General features: G+C 42.9%; 1 protein-coding gene across 1 annotated transcript in view; it reads right to left on the bottom strand.

Annotated features, from left to right (window-relative positions):
* Window positions 1-19,394, bottom strand: part of PPP6C (protein phosphatase 6 catalytic subunit) — a 174,407-nt gene extending 155,013 nt beyond the window's left edge. Inside the window, exon 1 of the mRNA XM_069609433.1 lies at window positions 19,250-19,394. Within this exon, the coding sequence (XP_069465534.1) occupies window positions 19,250-19,324 (75 nt within the window). The 5' untranslated portion in view covers window positions 19,325-19,394. The remainder of the gene's footprint in view (window positions 1-19,249) is intronic.
* Between the last annotated feature and the right edge of the window lie 1,524 nt (window positions 19,395-20,918).

Genomic DNA, 20,918 nt, shown 5'->3' with positions numbered 1-20,918 from the left:
TTTAGTTAGGGTTATTTATATGCAAAAGGCAGTCCTGTGCTCGCCTAATCAATGTGGCCTAAAAAGGCAACTAGTTTTAAGTAACTTGTGCTCACTCAAAGGGTATACTGCCATCTCAGAAAGCTATCAGTGCATGCAGGTTAGGTGAGGGAAATCAAGCTTGGAAGGACCAGTGGAGTCTCTTACCACTCCACCCCCTCTTTGGACATCCAGTTACCTATCGTGCTTACAAGTATTGCCAAGCTTACTTGATCCTCCAACAACCGGTCGCAAACCACCCCCAAACAATAACCGGCTTACCTTAAAAATACACCGAGCACACGTACGCCTGAGGGCATTTTGGTGCCAATGCAGTATTACAGTCATCCGAACAGTGCCTTAACCCAAAAAGAGTCCAACCAAAACGTTTTCAATGAGCGATGAAAAAAGAAGCTGCGGCAATGGAAAAAGCACGTCCACCCACCCGACTGAGTTGCACACATGCAACTTGAATGGCAATTGGGACGTATGGTCGAAACTTGCGCCGAAGGTACTCCGACTGTCGTCATAGAAGGTACGATGCACTGTGCACATGGATTTAAACTGAACCCTTTCTGCAACTGGTAGCCAGTGCAGCTGCCGTAAGACAGGTGAGATGTTCATATGATAAAGGGGTCCGAGTCACCAGTCTTGCCGCAGCGTTTTCCAACAATTGAAGGCGGTGCAGTAAATAAAGAGTGTTTTGGCCAAGTAAAGCAAGTTGCAGTAATTACCACACATAGTACCAGAGCTGCAACCACTGGCGCATGAAACTGCAAAGGTAAAAAAAAAAAAATTTTAAAAAAAAAAACAGTACCATACCAAGGACCCTCATTGTGTAATGGCCAGATTGGCATACAGATGCCACCTGAGCCTCAAGCGACAATGAGGAGGACACCTTAACTCCTAGATCCTTCACCAGAAAAGAACCAAGAGAGGAGGGCCAGAAAGAGGGAGACCACTGAGAAGACGAAGGGGGACCCATCAGCAGGACCTCATTTGTCTCAGTTCAAGGTTAGCAGGGTGTTGCTCATAACCCACGGCCTCCAAGCAACGGCATCAGCCGAGATGCCGCATTGGCCAAAAGTCAAGCTTCAAGATGATCTGGGTATCATCTGCATAGGAGTAGCATCAGAGAGAGAGGACAAGCTCAACCAAAAGGCTGGATGTACACATTGAACAAATTAGGGGGCAAGGCCGACCCCTGGTGGACCCCACAGGATAGAGGTATCGACCAAGAACGGAAAGGGGGGGGGTGGGAATTGTGCACGATCAATTTAACACCTGTCTGGTTAATCCCACCGGGGAAGACAAGTCTACAGCATTGAAAGCAGCTGATAGATCTAATAAGATCAGTGATCCCACTCCACCCTGATCAGAGAGGCACGCAAGGTCATCCATAACAGACCAGAACGCTCTGTGCCCAGACCAGGGTGGAAACCAGACTGAAATGGATCAAAGAAACAAGCTAAAAAAGGAGATGGAGATTACAATAACTTCATTAAAAAAAGGGCAACAAAGAAATTGGAAAAAAATTAGCAGAAGGGTCGAGTGAGTTTTTTTTCAGAAGAGGGATCATCAGTGCATGTTTCAGATCAGACGGAATAAATCCTGATTGACAAGAACGGTTAACTGCATGAGCCTACCATTAGGCGATTGTAAGGGTACAGACAGCTAATTGGATAGAATCCAGATCAGAAGCAGATTTTAATTTAGAGGTGGCCAACGCCATGTCCTCAGGGGAAAAGGATAGAAAGGAGGACTACAGACTAGCTGGCGCACACTTGGACAAAACAGGGTCAAGTACACCAGTCTTTAAACCTGAGTATGCAATCTTGTCACAAATGGACACAGCTGAACAAGGAATTGCACAGGTCATAAGAGGGAATAACTCTTGCCTGCACTGTAATGGAACGGGAGAGGATAAAGAGTGTATAAGCCCAAACAGTTCTCCAGGCTGGTTAAGAGCGGACTCCACTCTACCAGAGTAGAATCTGCTCTTCGCAGCCACAATGGCTCTATGAAATGAGGCAGTGGCCTGGCGCAAGAGCATACTGTCAGACTGGTGGTAGGCACTCTTCCACTTCTGCTCAGCATGCAGACACTTCAGTCGTAAAAGCTTTACATCTTCATCAAAACAGGACTCCTAATGGCGAGTTCGCCGTCTGTACAATCTCACAGGAGCAAGGCAATCGGCAGTGTCAATGAATACTTGAGCAACACAGGAGCTGTGCAGCCTGCAATTACTGACTGGGCCACTTCAGCTGTGCGGCCAGGCTTTAGGTTTAGAACAAGCCACCAAACTGGTCTCAGCCACAATTAAATAAAATGGTCCGACCACGGCAAACTGCAAGGCTGGTCAGACCATGACCAATGTTTGCGAGGAAAAAGTAAGATTTGAGTATTTCCCAGTCAATGGGTGGGGCCAGACAAGCTGTTTGAGGTCAAGGTCCCCCATCCCAGTCAGAAAACGCATAAAGGGCTGATCTTTTTCACAATTAACGTCAAAATTAAAATCCCACAACCCCTACCCACAACAACCACCAGTTTATCAAGTTTATGCCAAAGCTCTGCAACAAACTCAGAAAGGCATTGGCAAAGGTTTAGGACTACGATAAACCGTTAAAACATAAGAATTGGTGGGCATAACTGAAATGTGAACTAATAAAGCTTCCATTTGGACCTTATGGTTGGACGGTATTGCCCATGAAGTCTTATTTACCAAGGCGACCCCACCACCTCCTGCCCCCGCAGTGGAGGGAATGGTCCATCCGAATACTATAAGATGGTGAGTTGTGTCACTACAGGGCCAGAGTAGTGTTGCAGCCAATCTCCGTAATACAGGCAATATCGGATGAGTGATTATGCAAAAGGTTGTAGCACACTAGAGAATGCGCCACCAAGAAGCAGGCATTGAACAGTACGCATGAAAAGTTCCAATAAATCCTGCTGGCCATACCATGTCCGCAGGGGCGACCTGCAGCAGCCCTTCGTGAGACATCGCCTGAGGCACATTAGTAGTGCCCACAGCCACCAGATTCCCACAGCAGAGACAAGGATAGATGAGCTTGACTTTGGCGCGCAAGGCGCCCGCAGCGCCTCCGATCATAGATCTGTATTTGTAGGCACATCGTTATCAGCCTAGCCTAAACCCACCCACTGCTCTGAAAGAAAGCGACAGACAGCGCAGTGTTTCTCGTCCGGGTGTATGCAGAGTAGGCAAGCAGATGGAAGCTAGGCAACTTCCAGACCGTGAGTAACGGTCTACAAAGAACCGAAAATATAAACAAAATTAAATAAAAAACACTGAAAAATAAACAAAGTAATAAAGTGGCATCCAGTCACCCGCTGCCGTTCATCTCCATAACACATGCGTTTCAAGATGCAGTCCATACTCCCATCAAATAAAGCTCAGATGCAGTGGACCAATTAGATTGTGATGCTTAGTCTTTCTGCTGATTGACAGCAGGATCCTTGTGAAATTGCTATGCATTACATCTACAAGAAAGCAAACCGCCTGCACTCTCCTTAGCAGTAATAGTTACTCTAACCTTCACAATATTTGCCAGTATCTTGCCACACAACACAACTACTTCTATCAGAATGCCATTCCCCCTTAAGCCTTGCATTACATTAGGAGTTTAGTACTACTGCAGGTAGAATCTCTCAAACCCACAACATTCTTGCCACCATGCCTACTAGACTACCAGCATCACACAGAAGCCCCACCCACTCGCCCTTAACCACTGTCCACTCTTCTCCCCTCAATGGATTCAGCTCGATGCTGCTAGACCCACTCCCAACCAACCTTGAACTAAGCCTGTGGTTTCTGACGCTGGTGGAACAAGACTCAACTCTTTCGCTTATCTACCAACTAATGCAGAACCAAAAAAAAAAAAAATAAATAAATAAAAAAAATTTAAAAAAAATAAAACCAAATTAAATTCTAAAATCATCTTTACCTCCAATAATTCTGGCCTGCTTGCCATCTCCCCTTTTTCTAACTAGCCGGACCCACCCTAATGCTAAGTCTATTACTGCCCACGAATTTGACATTGCAGATCTATGGTCTCCAACCAATTAGACTTCCTTGCCGTAACTGAAACCTGGCTACATTCTGCATCAGACCCTACCTTGTCATTAGCATTACCTGACAACTATACCATTATAAGAGCAGACAGAGAAAACTCCCGAGGTGGAGGCCTAGCCTTCATTGCGAGAACAACATTCGGACTAAGAGTACGCCCTCTATCTGCCTTCCCCTGCAGACAGCTCCTTGCAGTCAAACTGCCACTTCTTCATGCATCTCCTATACGTACCATAAATATACACCTAATTTATCAGCCCCTTGGTCCCATCTCTTCCTTTGATGAAGATATCACATCCCTACTATGCTCTAACACCAAGCCTAACTCACAGATCATGATACTAGGAGATTTCAACGTTGGCCTCAATGACATCAACGCTACTACCGTGGTCAATACTCACAAAACTGGGTTTCACACACCGCATTATCCTTCCTACCCATAACAAAGGAAAGACTTTAGACTGGCTGGCTTGAACTGCGACACTAAAATTACTGCCAATGACCAAGGTGCTTTGACTGACCATCATACAAATCGTGTTTAGCCTCACATGTGAAGCCTTAAGCTACTATTAAGCCATTATCCCCCCCTGCTGACTAGAAATAAGCACAACGTAACTGGACAGCTTACTACCCCTACTCCACTCTATTACAGACTCCACACCTTCTAGTTCGACCCTACAGTGCTTGTTGATCTCGACAATCATACTTTGAAAACAGCTATCCACAAAATAGCACCGCTAAAAATGTGCAAAGCGAAACCCCCAACCCACCTGAACTCCTGGTTCACCTCCCCCAACTCAAAGCCTTACGCAACGATAAAGGAAAGGCAGAAGCCCTTTCGAAGACCAACCCCAATCGGACACAAATAAGGGAAATTTAACTTTGATTTCCAAGAAATTCAAAAAGGAGATATTCCAAAAAAATACATTCATTCAATGACAGGATCAACAAAGCAAACTAACACTAGAGAATTGTTCACTATTCTAAAAGAACTGGAGTCACCTACGCCCCAAACAAACTTGCATCAAGGACAAGACTTGGTGACTAATATTCAAACTTCCCTAGCTAACAAAATATCACTCCTACAAAGGAAAATTGAAATGAAAAAACATAACAGCCATGGACTCATCAGTGCCTAATCCTCATCCTACTCTTGAGAAATCCTGTAACAGTTTCATCTTCGCCTCCATCTCCACTAAGGAAGTAATAGAAATAATATCTTCTCTCAAACCTTCGAAATGCCAGGGCAACCCTAGCCCAGCTGCCATTATCAAGGAGGCTGCTAGAGATCTAGCCCCTTTCCTAACTTCCATAACTCCTCCATCGACTCTGGCACCGTCCCCACCAACCTAAAAGACACTTGGGTTCTAACATTGCTAAAAAAAAAAAAAAAAGTAAAATGTATTTAAAAAACGAATCTAGGTCTTAATTCACCTACCAACTACAGACCCATAACTACTGTCCCCTTCCTCCACAAAATTCTGGACAGAGCTGCTTACCTCCAGATACAGTCCTACCTAGAAAATAACCACCACCTTGGTCTGCGACAATCTGGTTTCAGGCCGAAACATGGAACCAAATCAGCCTTAATCGATTTAAAAAAAAAAAAATAATCAAATCGACAACCTTAAAGACAATGGGAAACTTGCACTCCTCCTTCTAGATCCCGTGGCTTCCTTCGACCTAGTCGATAACAAGGTCCTGTGCATCATTTAACCTCCGCTGCACACTTCTCTAATGAAGCCTAAGCCTGGATCCAGTCATTTTTGGACAAGCGCAACATGAGAGTCTTTTCTCCGTTCGCTGTAGCCATTCCCATCACCCGCAGAGTTCCATAAGGGTCCTGCGTCTCTCCTACCCTTTATAAAATATTCACCAAACCCTCTTTGATAATCTCGATAGACTGGGTGTCAGCTACACTAAGTATGCAGATGACACTCAGATTCTCATACCCATCACTGGCGACCACGAAACAGATACCACCCTCCTCAACAAGATATATCTGATTATCCAGGCAGGGATGGCTACACACGGGCTCTGTCTGAACGAAGAGAAAACTGATCTTCTCCCCTTCGGATCCTCAGTAAAAGTTAATAACCTTAGTAACCAATTCAAATGATTCAATATCGATGGCAACATCAAAGTTTCCAGCAAGGTGAAAACCCTGGGCTTCTATCTAGACTCAGCATTAACCTGCCTCTTCGGGTTTAGTGCAATCTCCTCAGCTACAGCATACACCTGCAAGTTAATTAACGCTTGCAAGCCCTTCCTCTCCACAACTAACTGTACCACATTGGCCAGAGCTCTAATTTTATCAAAACTAGATTACTGTAATGCCTTATATCTAGGCTCTAGTAACTACAACATAACTAAACTCCAAAGCTTACAGAATAATGCTTTAAGATCAGTGAACAGTATATACTGGAGGGAAAGCCCAAACCAGATTCAGGACTGAGGGCTGGAAACAAATGCGTACAACAAGAGGGGTTTGTCCTGACTGGGGAAGTCTAAGCTGACTACAATATATTTTTTGCAGTATAAGTTTAAAGACAGTATCCTATCTTTGGGTGTCGCAATTTATATAGTTACCAAAAATAGCAGTACATGAAAAACAACAGTAATCATCCACATGTACAAGATCATTAGTTTATGCAAGGCAAGCTTTTATTAAGTGGCTTGTCCTTATTTCTTTAAACATTTTATGAAAAACTTGTAAATATCATACAAAACAGGGGGGGGTTTGCACATATTTCACCCCCAATTGACAAAGTGTAAAACAATAAAGATGCAAGGCATGAAACAGAAAGTAAAGTCAGTTCATACAAGCATGTGCTGTATATTGACATTAATCCAAAATATGACAGTAGTATGAAGGCATCATGTTGCCACTAATACATTCTGCTTTTATATTATTCTGATTGTAACATAGCCAGGCTAAAGGGTGACCAAAAAATGGTATTTGATCGACATCTCTGAAATAGATCTTAAGATTCAAAGGGGATCCCTGCCCACCAGGGTGGTGGGGGGGTCCCAGGACGTTCGGCTTTGATGGGTCACAGCCTTCTTCATGGAGCCACGGAGTGGAGTTCCCTGTAAGAGATTTAAGGGGAGCTCGAGTTACTAAAGTGGATTGTAAGATGCACCATAGTTAAAGGGCATGTACATACATATGTTACTGTCACAGGGATACAAGACCCTTTAATGAAAACTAAAGAGAAAGTGTCTAGTTGAATTGTGAAGGTGAACAGGGGGTGGCCCTACACCGGCCTGAGTGCTGGATAAATGTCAGAGGTAAGTGAAAGTAAACATAAAATACAATAAAATCCTCCTCTATAAGTGACATGGGCTTGTGCCACAATGTACTAGATGGAGGAGAAACACAGCGTTTGGTTGCTATGGTATAGCCTAAGAAAGTAATAATAATAAAAATGTTGTTAAACCCAACTATCCTACTCCATTGGACCAATGATATAAACATGGGAGTAAGAAAGTTTGAAATACCTTTAGGTATTGCTGCAAACCCACCCCAATATGGTGGTTTGTTACTGCTATACGCCGAATGGTTGTAAAGTGGCGTGCTGGGGAGGTCCAGAATGTTGGATTCAAAAGGATCTGCAAACGTCTGCCTAGACAGTGGGACAGAAAGACAGAGAAGTCGAAAAAATGACATAAACAATGCCTGGTTTATGGCAGGAAGAAGCCTAAGGAGCCAGATAAAACTGGACCTTTAAATAACTCGGGAGCCAGATAGTATCTGGCTCCCCGTGTATCCATTTACCTTTTGTTCGGATGTATAGGAGAATCCGGCGCTCCGTCTGATCTCTGTAGTCAGAGACTGGAGCTGTGTTTCTTTGCGCTGTACTGAGCATGCGTCAAAATGCAGGTGCTGCTTTTACACGCATGCTCAGCCGCGCAACCTAGGGCCGACGTCATCGAATAACGAAGTCCCCGAGTGTGGGGAGGAAAACTGCCGGGGGAGCCCGTACAAGCCGAACGGCTTCCCCTGGAAGGAGTGTATGCTCGGAGAAGCAGCGCCCAACCGGCGCATGCGCTCCGGGAGGCCAGCGTCCTAGTTGCTTAGCAACAGCTTTGTTATGCTGAATGGGAGCTATCACGGGACTCGGAGGCTGGGTATAAAATATAAGATACTGTGCCTAATGTCAGTGAACTGGATGGGGAGGACTGGTCTCGATGTCCCAGGACGATAACATTATGGCCTGCGTCACCACATTTGGTCCCAACACTACCAAACTCAAAAGCCTTATAAAAAATGTTGGCCTCTGATTCAACTTAGTTTGCCGGAAGAACCGATACCCAGAATGGCTTTAAAGAGATTAAGAATCTCAAAGATATGCTCACCATGCAAGGATGAGTAAAAACAGCTCCAGATCCTCCTTGTGGAACCTGAGGGAAATCAATGGCCACCATCCGTGTGGGAACTGCTCTGCTTGTAAACAGACCAAAAAGATAATCTCTTTCAACATAGGCACCAAGGAATGGAAATTAAGACATTTTTCCAATTGTAAATCCAGCAATGTGATTTACATAATTGAATGTCCCTGTGGACTGAGATATATGGGTCAGACATCGAGACCAGTACACAAAAGAATTGGGGAGCATCGATCCCGCATTCGGTGCAAAACTATTACGGCACCACTGGTACCACACTTTCTTGAATACCATCACAATCCGGACAGTTTTGTATGGTGGGTGGCAGACAAAATACATAACACCAGCAACCTCAGCAACTCTTTGAACTTCAAAGAATCCTGGTGGATGTATAAACTTCAGGCCATCACAAAAGGCCTTAATGAAGCACAACCACAGAGCCACTTTCAATGACCTCCCAGTTTCGATTCTATTCACCTCGCTGTTTGACATCTAGTTTCCCACTCACTAAGGGGATATGACGATCTCGTTTTGTAATTGGGCAGGCAGCCGTGTGTCCCCTTTGATTACCGGGGCATTTACACATCAGTCCTCCCCATCCAGTTCACTGACATTAGGCACAGTATCTTATATTTTATACCCAGCCTCCGAGTCCCGTGACAGCTCCCATTCAGCATAACAAAGCTGTTGCTAAGCAACTAGGACGCTGGCCTCCCGGAGCGCATGCGCCGGTTGGGCGCTGCTTCTCCGAGCATACACTCCTTCCAGGGGAAGCCGTTCGGCTTGTACGGGCTCCCCCGGCAGTTTTCCTCCCCACACTCGGGGACTTCGTTATTCGATGACGTCGGCCCTAGGTTGCGCGGCTGAGCATGCGTGTAAAAGCAGCACCTGCATTTTGACGCATGCTCAGTACAGCGCAAAGAAACACAGCTCCAGTCTCTGACTACAGAGGTCAGACGGAGCGCCGGATTCTCCTATACATCCGAACAAAAGGTAAATGGATACACGGGGAGCCAGATACTATCTGGCTCCTGAGTTATTTAAAGGTCCAGTTTTATCTGGCTCCTTAGGCTTTTTCCTGCCATAAACCAGGCATTGTTTGTCATTTTTTCGACTTCTCTGTCTTTCTGTCCCACTGTCTAGGCAGACGTTTGCAGATCCTTTTGAATCCAACATTCTGGACCTCCCCAGCACGCCACTTTACAGCCATTCGGCGTATAGCAGTAACAAACCACCATATTGGGGTGGGTTTGCAGCAATACCTAAAGGTATTTCAAACTTTCTTACTCCATGTTTATATCATTGGTCCAATGGAGTAGGATAGTTGGGTTTAACAACATTTTTATTATTATTACTTTCTTAGGCTATACCATAGCAACCAAACGCTGTGTTTCTCCTCCATCTAGTACATTGTGGCACAAGCCCATGTCACTTATAGAGGAGGATTTTATTGTATTTTATTTTTACTTTCACTTACCTCTGACATTTATCCAGCACTCAGGCCGGTGTAGGGCCACCCCCTGTTCACCTTCACAATTCAACTAGACACTTTCTCTTTAGTTTTCATTAAAGGGTCTTGTATCCCTGTGACAGTAACATATGTATGTGCATGCCCTTTAACTATGGTGCATCTTACAATCCACTTTAGTAACTCGAGCTCCCCTTAAATCTCTTACAGGGAACTCCACTCCGTGGCTCCATGAAGAAGGCTGTGACCCATCAAAGCCGAAACGTCCTGGGACCCCCCCACCACCCTGGTGGGCAGGGATCCCCCTTGAATCTTAGTTAAGATCTATTTCAGAGACGTCGATCAAATACCATTTTTTGGTCACCCTTTAGCCTGGCTATGTTACAATCAGAATAATATAAAAGCAGAATGTATTAGTGGCAACATGATGCCTTCATACTACTGTCATGTTTTGGATTAATGTCAATATACAGCACATGCTTGTATGAACTGACTTTACTTTCTGTTTCATGCCTTGCATCTTTATTGTTTTACACTTTGTCAATTGGGGGTGAAATATGTGCAGACCCCCCCCTGTTTTGTATGATATTTACAAGTTTTTCATAAAATGTTTAAAGAAATAAGGACAAGCCACTTAATAAAAGCTTGCCTTGCATAAACTAATGATCTTGTACATGTGGATGATTACTGTTGTTTTTCATGTACTGCTATCTTTGGTAACTATATAAATTGCGACACCCAAAGATAGGATACTGTCTTTAAACTTATACTGCAAAAAATATATTGTAGTCAGCTTAGACTTCCCCAGTCAGGACAAACCCCTCTTGTTGTACGCATTAAGATCAGTGAACAACATTCCCAGAACACAGCATATTTCAGCTCTCAGACGTATCACCAACTAGCTTGCATCAAAGACAGAATCCATTTCACTCATAAATGTCTAGCCAACTTCGCCCCTAAATATCTAGTTGACAAATTCACAACAAAAAAAAAAATGTGACCATCCCTTGAGAACTATACGCTCAAACTGCCTGAATGTACCTAGATATAAACCTCAGAAATCTGCTGGAAGCAGCTTTCCAGTGATGGCTGCTAAACTCTGGAACTCATTACCCGATAATCTCAGAGCAGAACCTTCTTACTATAGTTTCAGGAAGAACACCAAATCTTGGCTTCTATCCATTGATGCATAAACATCTTCATAATTCAAGATACATGAATATATCTGTATGTATCTCTTGCGATTATCTGTAAAAATGTTGTAAATCCCTTAATTGCTAGGTCACTGGTATGTATGTAACCTTGTATGAACTGTGCATTTACCTAGATCTACCACTTTATTTGGAAATACTCTAAATTCTTCTGTCTGCTATATCACTATTCTGTATGCAACTGTATTTATCACTTATTATTTGTATATTCTATTTATTGCTAGATCACTAATCTGTATGCAACCTGTAACATGTTAATGCACCCAGATACCTATAGGTTTGATGCGCTATATAAAGAAACAAACAAAAACTCGTCCGACAGACCTAAATATTTGCTGTTTTGGGTCCAAGAAAAACAATTGGAAATGTACACAATGCTGCTGCATCACTTACTGTTACCTTGAAATATCAGACAGCAGGAAAAATGATGTGTTTTTAAGAGGCAATTTAAACTTCGTCATCAGGTCTTGCAGCTTAATTTTCCACATGGTTTGATCATTCGTTTAACAGCATTATTTCTGCAATATTGCCCAAGAATAAGCATACAATGTGTAGTAGTAGTAGTACCAAAGAGTTTGAAAATAACTGGAGGGAAAAGGACCCCTCAAAGCTAAGGATTGCGACAATTGCATACCATTATTTTCCGAAATAATTGATGCGAAGGACATGGTTTTAAATGTCAGTATATGCTGGCACCAGAGATTTTTGCTTCAGGAGCCTATCTTGGCAAGTGTACTGAAGACAATCTAAATATTTACAGTTGATTTACTCAGGAATTTAAATAGTGTTTTGTATTGTAGCATATTGTAGGACATTGTGTACATATTTACTGTGCTTTTTTTCATTCTAAGGATGTAAAATTACTGCCCTAATTTCGTTCACATAGCTTCCTTTTGATCATCTGTATATCTACTTTTCATAAGACTGACAAATCTATTCATATAAATGTAAAAGGCTGTTTTAAATGTATCATATAGACTAGCAAGCGTGATCTCGAACATTAAATTATTCATTCAGCTTTATATCAAACATGTTCATAAAAGCATTTCATCATCCATATATCTAATAAACGATGATCCCATTCAGGAAGCCTCATCATAATGCATGTACTATTAAAACCATTACACAATTAGACAAAAACTTGCATACAAAAGACCATTATTGATATTGTTGCATACAATATTTCATTCTTTTTGGGCAAGCTTTGCCAAGAAATTGTTACACAGCAAAGTCTTCATAGAATGTAGCACTTCAGCTGTCCTCAAATTCCTTATACCATGATTAATCAAACGAGCCCTTAGGATTCTCACGTCTGAAATTTGCATATAAACAAAAAAGTGTTGAACAGTTTCTTTTGAATAGGTGCAGATCACAGATGAACCAGTCTTCCACATTCTAGTTACTATGTGCCTACGGGCAGGATACCAGTTATTGCAGCAATTAGGTTTCTTTGGGCTTGACCCATCTCTTTGAGATGCATAACTAGGATGTTAAGAGTACTTCCTTGTGCGTTGCTCGGAGAGTATCTTCACTGTATTGTTTTATTTTTAGAAGGTATGGTTTATTTTGTTTCTAGTGTTCTGCTCCCAGTGACAAACTCATGGTTTTAATGCGTTTTTACCCAGGGTAGCAGTTTCAATGTGCTAATTTACCATTTCCATTAGTGCATTTTTGAATATCACAAGCAAAGTCTCAACCCGTAAAATAATGGTTTCAATTTTAGCATCTACACCCTTCCAATTAAGTGCCCCATCAGGTTTGGAACATTTAAAAAAAAAATGGTCTTCTAAATTTACTTAAGAGGAGAGGCAGGAATGGCTACATAGAACAGCTTGTGTGGCTTGGAGTTTATAAACGTCAAGCAATAGACCCACGGCCTGGTTCCCAAAAGTGTTCATAAATAGCTCCTCCGCTTGCCATATTCCTTGTCGTACAATGTCATTTTATTTAAAATGCTCTAACAATGCGAGTAACTATACCCTACTGTGCGCCACGTTTTTGGGAATATTGAAACTTAAAGAACACCTGGACACTATTTCCATAATTTGCCTTCCATTCTGTTCAACCATTCAAAATTGAAATCCAACATGATCCAAAATAACTGGAATGACAAGTTAACAATACAACCGCACAATAGAGGAAGCCATCATATTTTGTGACACATTGCTTTATAATCAGGGAGTTTGCTTTAGTGGAAATAAGGTTATGCAATTTCACATGCAATATTTTGCTAGCAATGCAAAAAAACCTAAATAATGTTGTTTAACTCTTCCAGCAGATGGGATTGTCAATAGCATTGAAAAAAGTGTTTCCCCCTTTAGTGGAAACGCCAGTGACCCTTACTTTCATTAGTATTGATTCTAAATAGTTCCCACTAGATATCTTGTAAAACTGCACAAATAGTTCTCACTAAATATCTTGTAAAACTGCACAAAACTATTTAGCACTAAAAACAGCGCCCGAGTGTCCGGCATAACCGAGCAGGCAGTAGCTACCGCTGGTGATCCAGGAGCGAGTAAACAGTGCAAATCTAACTTCCACAGAAGATGCATTATGTTAATGTGTACTTGATATGTTGTAATTCTTAATTAACATTATCAACTACTCAAAGTTAATGCCACATATGCATGTATGCAAGGCACCAGTTTGCCAGGGGAGCCAACAGGGCAGCTCTTGGCTTCAAGCCAACCAGGCTCTCCTAGGCCAGAACCAGGAGCTAAATAGCTTAACTTTCGGACACTGCCATCTGTATTTAGCAAGGAACTATTTAGCAGTCCACAGAAGACTGCAGGCCTATTGAGATCCAGCAAGGCAAAACCGTATGCATATGTTAAGACATAACATTTAATCTGTGCTTAAAGAGGGCGATTTCTCCATACTGCCAATGCCACCCATACATTTTCCATGTTAAGATTGAATAATATAAGTGTCAAGAACAAGGCTCGTCTTAACAGAGGCATCTTTGGAAGCGTTATTCTATAATAAAATTATCAACTTCAGGAGCCCTTTGACAATCTCCCAGTTAAATAATTTGTGCCAAAACCTTTCCCTACAAACTTTACTGGATAGTGCTGTTAGGTCCACATATCCCATAAATACCAGGGAACTCTCAGATGAAGTCTTGTTTTAATAAGGCAATTATAATATGCACTCATATCAGTACCAATGCTCTATGAAAATGTATTTGGAACTTCGATCAAATGTAATTACACTCTCTTTGATCCAAAATAGTCACGCAGAACAGCTGCAAATAATTTGCTACTAGCATCAAAGGGTGCAAGAAGCGAATCTGCATCACGTCTTGGATAAAAGCCAAAAGGGATTCTATAATGTTGCAAAATCGTAAACAATTAATTTGTTAAAAATTGAGAATTCTTCAGGACCACTATGACAAGGCAAACAGGGCTAGAGTTCTTGAGTTCTTCACTCGCAACCTTAAATGGATTATTTCCTTGTCTACAGAATGACCCCCGTCATATCAATAATTCAAAATGTAGTGAGCTACAGGCGGCCTTAGGTTGCGAGAGAGATTTTCCATCGAAACTGGCTGGCATTGGATTGGTAATTTCAACATGATGCACAAGATAACAAAATGCTTTTACATATTCCCTAAACTGAATATTTATTGCCAGACATGACATTCTTTACTATTTTTATTGATCAAACGATTTTTTATAATCGCGATTAATTTTGGCAAATGTTTCCAAGAGTTGTTACCAATCTAATGAAGCATTAATATTCATTTGTCTTCACACTCAATGTGCATGCCCCTCTTTTTGCATGTTACAAACCTTAAGTTTCTGGTTCATAACAAGGCGTTAAACTATTTTTCATACTCTACTGAACCCAAAAGAGTTTTAGAAAAGCAATGAATACCCATTGATTAAGAGTACTTGTTGCCGCAATGTTATTTTTATTGCTACCAACCAATAAATACACCAGAAGAAAACATAATTTGATTTCCTTGTTCGCTGACAACTGCTTTGGAGAACTGCACATTGCTTCACTTATTCTTAATAATACATAAGAAAGATCACTGGAAAATGTGCCGATTGAGGGGAAAAAAAAAAATCATAGGAAATACAGATTTCCACGGGAGAAAAAGCTTTGCATTTGAGCTAATTTGCATAACCACAATGCCTTGCTGTTGTGGCTCAGAACTGGAGATGAACTTCCAGCGATGGCTACTAGGTGGCGTTGTGGAATGTGGGACTTGGCTGCAACAGACTTTCCTACTTTAACATTTCAGGTGAAAGGGTTTTTTCAAACCTTTTTAAACCCACCTTGTTGGTGTTGTGGAGAGAGATTATGATGAATTAAAAAAAATGTATATTATATATACACACACACACAGATTGTAAGAGAATGAAGTATGCAGTCCTCTAAGCCCCCAGTTCATAGAGGTCAGAGACAGGGCAAACATGGAATCACGAGGAAGGACAGGGAGGCAAGTCATGTTCACAACGAGGAGTTGCAAGGTTGAACTGGCGATGAATAGTTCACAAAACTGTGCCAACCGATAAGGTCTTTTAGAAAAAGGATGCAAATGCCATTTTGTTTCTCTCACTGTCACATCTGAAACAGATATTGGTTGAAATCTACTCAGTTGCTCACTCCACACGCACTCCTCCTGGAACCAATCAAGTCTAGACGACAAAATAAAAGAGCAGCATCCAATCAGCACCATGGGAAATGAGATCTCAATGCTAATTAATAAACGGAGGTCTGGCTTCGACCATGAGGATAGAATAAGCCAATAGGGCTAGGCATGGTATCTCACCTTTAGTGCAAATGATGCCCAATCAGAGGCCGAGAAAGTGTGAACAACATTTGTTGTCCTCCCCCCAACACCCCCTGTTATTTGCTATAAAACAGCAATTTTGTGTCACGATGCTGAATATTTTTGTTCATTCCCCGGCCTAGACTGTTGTAATTTTTGTTTTTCTCACATCTTGTGCATTATTTTTTGGCTCTTTGGATTATTGAACTTGGGACTGGCCCTACATATTTTGGTGGCCAATAGGAGGCATCCAAGTCTCTTCCAGACAGCTGTGGGCTCTGCTGCTGTACTCCAGGGCAAACAAGGTTGAAAAATTGAAGACATTTTTAGCTTCTCTTACTGGAAAATTATGGTTGTCAAGTGTGACTCTTGCTCCGCAAATCAAGCTGAATACTGCAGGCTTTAAAATTACCATTAGGTCTCCTTTGTGCAGACTGATCTAGCTTCCTCTTTTTAAACACCCCCGCTCTCGGTTTCATATTCTCGTTGTGTCTATACAGTTGCCCGAGACAATTGACGTCCAATAACGACGCATTGTGCATCCAGCTCTTCTGCACTACATGGAGATTGGCCTTGGGTACTTGCTGAGGTAGAGTCACCCAAATACAATAACCAATTACTGCGAGTTATGCATACAGTAATTAAAAATGCAGAGGTCATACAAGATGTTGAAAGCCTTGATTGACTCAGGTTACAAGCAAGTGGATTAGAGGTCTGGGGGGCAGTAGGCGTAGCCCATTTATCAATATCATGGACATCTACACGCATCTCCCACAGTGTTACACCATACTCTAACCTCAAGCGCTAAATTGTCAGTTTCAAGAGTGAATGGACGAGGGCACCAGTTTAGAGTATTGATTACTCAAAGTATATGCTTATAGATATTGCATACATGCTACTGATATGTCCAACTCTGGCTCATTCACTCAGGTCAGACTCATTTAACCGAGTGCTGTTCATATACTAAACTTGACATCACTCGGGACGGATTACATTATTTGCCCCCTGCTCTTGACCACGCAGTTCTTTTTCTAGACACGGACATGCCTACCAGCAACGAGTTATTAAGATGTAAAATTACAGAGTCAATGACTGGAGCCACTTGGAAACCAGGCAGCGTGGTTTTACTTCCCAGCAGGTGTTCGCCCGCTAATTTTAAGGCTGCTTCAATATCATAGGAAGAATTAAAGCGCGGTTGTTTTTTTGTACTAGACTTACTATTATGTTATCCGACAGGGCTTTTCAGTCAGTGCAAACAAAATAACATCAAGACTTTGACCACAACTGTGGGGCATACATCTTACTACGAAGATTATTGCAGCTGGTGTGTCTGTCCGTTTTAACCATCTGCATTAATACTCTATTTAAAAAAAAAAACAAGCAAAAGGAAACGTTCTGATGCACCAGAGTGTAATGCATCAAGAGTATGTCAAGAAGGGAGGGTTCCCATTAAACTACTGCAGTTCAGCAACTAGCGCTAACTGCTGTGTACAAGCACTCACTTTGCGTTGCCCTGTGGATTTTGATGGGGCAGGACGTGTTAAGTGAATTTTCTACCCAGGCTGCCACGCACCTTGTAGTACATTTACTAACAGTAGCAAGCGCACCTGCGCTGTCACTTGCACTGCACTTACTGCTTTTGTTTGTCAAACCGACAGCTGTGCACATTTCTATAATTATCACGCATCTTTTCTTCTCCAAAATAACCAATCATCAGCTGTGGTGTAGACATGGCTTTAAAATGCATAAGAAGCATCTGAGTTACCAAACAGCACTTTCCATACATCAGTGAAGATTATCCACCGTGGCCCATTGCCCATAAATTGCTGCCTGCTAAGCAGACCGTATCTGATCAGAGGGCACTAAGTCAAAGCTCCGAGAAAAAAAAACCAGAATGAAACTGCAATTGTTAACATGGCACGAAGTCCATTCATGACCGCTCTAGACGTAACAGGCACCATCCAGGCTTCGATCCGAACTCTGGGTAAACATAGGGGGCGGTGGGGCGGCACCCCTTCTAGAGCCATGCCCCCGTTTATGGATCAAGAACGCAGCGAATATCGTCAAACATTTAATTCAAACAAGCAACACTTACATTTCAAAAGGTTAACTGGATTAATATATACACAAAGGAAACAAAACCTAATGCCAAGTGTATTTGCGTGCCGTCCCTCTAATTCGCGATTAACTAGTGCCTTCTCTCCAACGCTGCCCCACACACACGTAAACTGTTGCCACGCAGGATGTCACAATTCGTTTCAAGAATTAGCACTATCTTGAACGCACCCGCTCCAGAAAGAAGGTTTTGACAGAGGAATCTTTCTCCGCTTGCCCGAAAAGCCTCGCAAGGAGGAAGCTGTCTCCAGGGTAACGCTGAGTGCCCCGCCCACGGAACGGAACGGCTTCACACAACCTCACCTTCTCTAGCCCAAGCCACTGGGAGTCTCCCGTCTGCAGTGGTCTTCAAAATGTTGCCCTGCCTTCCCCTGCCGGGAAGGATATGGGGGAGGGGAGTTGAGTAAAGTTACTTTTTTTAATTGAAACTATATTTAATAGCAAATACAACATGGTTTCTGGGGTGCAAGGAATCCATATTTTCACTCAGGGGGGGGCTCAGCATTAAGGTTCGAAGACCACTGCCCTGGAGGGACTGCCCTCAGACCCCCAAAACTAACCCTGAACACACTTAAGTGTGAGCTCCAGACAACCCCAGGGAGTGTCACCTAAAATCCATCTGCTCAAAGTTCCTCGTTCACTTATAACCCTCGCCGGTTCGACAGTCTCTACTAACACAGCCCGCTGCCGCACCCACGAAAAGAATAAAGGGGGGGGGGGTCTTCACTTCCTGGTTTGCTGAATGTCTTCTTCAATCTCCAGGAAGCAGAACAATTGTCTTGCCAGTTGTCACGCCCCCCCCCCCCCCCTTGAGAGTCCCCTGCCTGGCCATGTCCTTTACAGGAAAACTCTCCCTCGGCTCTAAAGTGTACCCTTTATTCCCTCTCGGACCCCACTTGCTATGCCCCCAGAAAGTCTCCCCTTCCGGAGGAACTCACTACGACTTCTCACCTTCACAGTACAAGCGTTCCCTTCCTACCATCACTCTCTCTTAGAGTGTAGGCACTTAACTTCTTCACCCCAATGGTACTGTTCTCCTCCCCAACAGCTCACCTTCCTCTGATCTGACTTTTGCCCCCAGGACCCAATGAGATTCCCTTCTCCTGCGCCTCCCCGCACACCCAGCCCACTGCCGCTACTGGAACCTCCTCGCCTCCCACCGAGGGAAGCGCCGCGCTCACCTTCAAGTCGTTTTCTGGTAGGTATTTACATTGCCGAGCGATCTCCACATACTTATCCAGATCCAGGGGTGCCATCTTGTGACAAACAGACTGGGGCAGCCGGACACGGCCAGACGTCACTTCCTGTAACAGTGACAGACGCTCCGGGCGGCAGCTCTGCAACTGATATATTACAGAGGCTAGGGGAAGCGCCGACACGGACAGAGAGGAAGGACTACAGAACAGAGCTACCCTTAGACAAGAAGACCAGCTTAGACAGTACAAATAGGCAACAAGATGCCAGAACGCATTGAAGTATTTACGTATTGTTTTAACCCATAGACAACTAAATGGCAAATGCTATGTATAATTTAAAATATACTACACAGATACAGTGCAGACATGCCAACATTCTAAAGCCCCTGAGAGGGAGATTTCAGCACCGACATTGGAGAATGCATTTTCCCCATAGGAATGCATTGTTATTTTAGGCTGGAGACAGTAACAATCGCCTAAATCGGGAGGGTTGGCATGTATGGGAGCGCTGAAATTGGAGAAACAGTGCTCGGGAGCCTACCGAACGGTGCTGGATTGATAAAGGCAGAGCCATCTTTTTATGCCAGCATAGCTCTCAACTCACACGCTTTTGGCGGGTGTCACCCGCCTTGTAAAGGGCTGTATAAACCGCCAAGCCTCCTGCACGCCCATTCATTCCAATGGGCGTCTCACCCGCCAAAAACAAAATCAGGTGATTTCACCTGCCTTTGTTTGTTTGTTTGTTTATTTTATTTATATCGCGCACCTGCCCCGGAGGTAATTGGGCGCTTTATGCTGGAAGTGGTTACATGGCATAGTATAGACAGTTGTAAACATTAATACAGTTTGTAAAATTACAATGGTACATATATACATTAAACATTATACATATTATACATTGGGTCATAGCAGTAGTATAGAATGGGTGACACGTATACTAGTTGAGCAGACCACCTAGCTATTAGTGGTATCAGGAGCTGCTGTTTTGTGTTTTAAGGATCCATGTGATAACATGGCTTCTGAATTTGTTGAAGGTTTGAATGGTTTGGATGTTCTGAGCGTTATTCTATAATAAAATTATCAACTTCAGGAGCCCTTTGACAATCTCCATCTTTGAAGAGAGTGTTCCATAGCTGGGCGGCTAATACCGGGAAGCTAGAACCTCCGGCTCTTTTTAGACTGTATCTAGGCACCACCAAGGATGGTGTGTTAGATGATCTAGTGCATCTATTGGATACCTTCCATGTGAACTTGTCTGTGAGATAGGGGGGGGGCTTGGAAGTTGATCACTTTGTGTGTGAGGCAAATAGTTTTTAGTGCGATTTTGTCATGTATAGAGAGCCACCTGTGTTGCTATCTAATTTCTGAAATGTGCTCTCTTTTAGGAATATTCAACGCTGCTCTAAGCACGTTGTTTTGCATAATCTGTAGTTTATTTACAATGGACTTGTTTGCTCCTAGATAAAGGCTGTTGCAATAATCCAATTTGGATTGAATGAGTGCTCTCGCCAGTGTAAGGCAACTGGTGGGGGATAGTACAGATCTACAGGCTCTGATCAATTTACCAGTGTAAGCCGTGGCCGAAGAGGTCATGTTAATCTGCTTCGTTAGGTTAGACTGGGCATCGAAGTAGAAATCTAAAGTTTTTACATGT

This window comes from Ambystoma mexicanum, chromosome 8 (genome assembly GCF_040938575.1).
Source record: "Ambystoma mexicanum isolate Mex_15411 chromosome 8, UKY_AmexF1_1, whole genome shotgun sequence".
Classification (NCBI taxonomy): Eukaryota; Metazoa; Chordata; class Amphibia; order Caudata; family Ambystomatidae; genus Ambystoma; species Ambystoma mexicanum.
The sequence above is the reverse complement of the archived record's forward strand: the minus strand, read 5'-3'. Positions and strand labels throughout refer to the sequence as shown.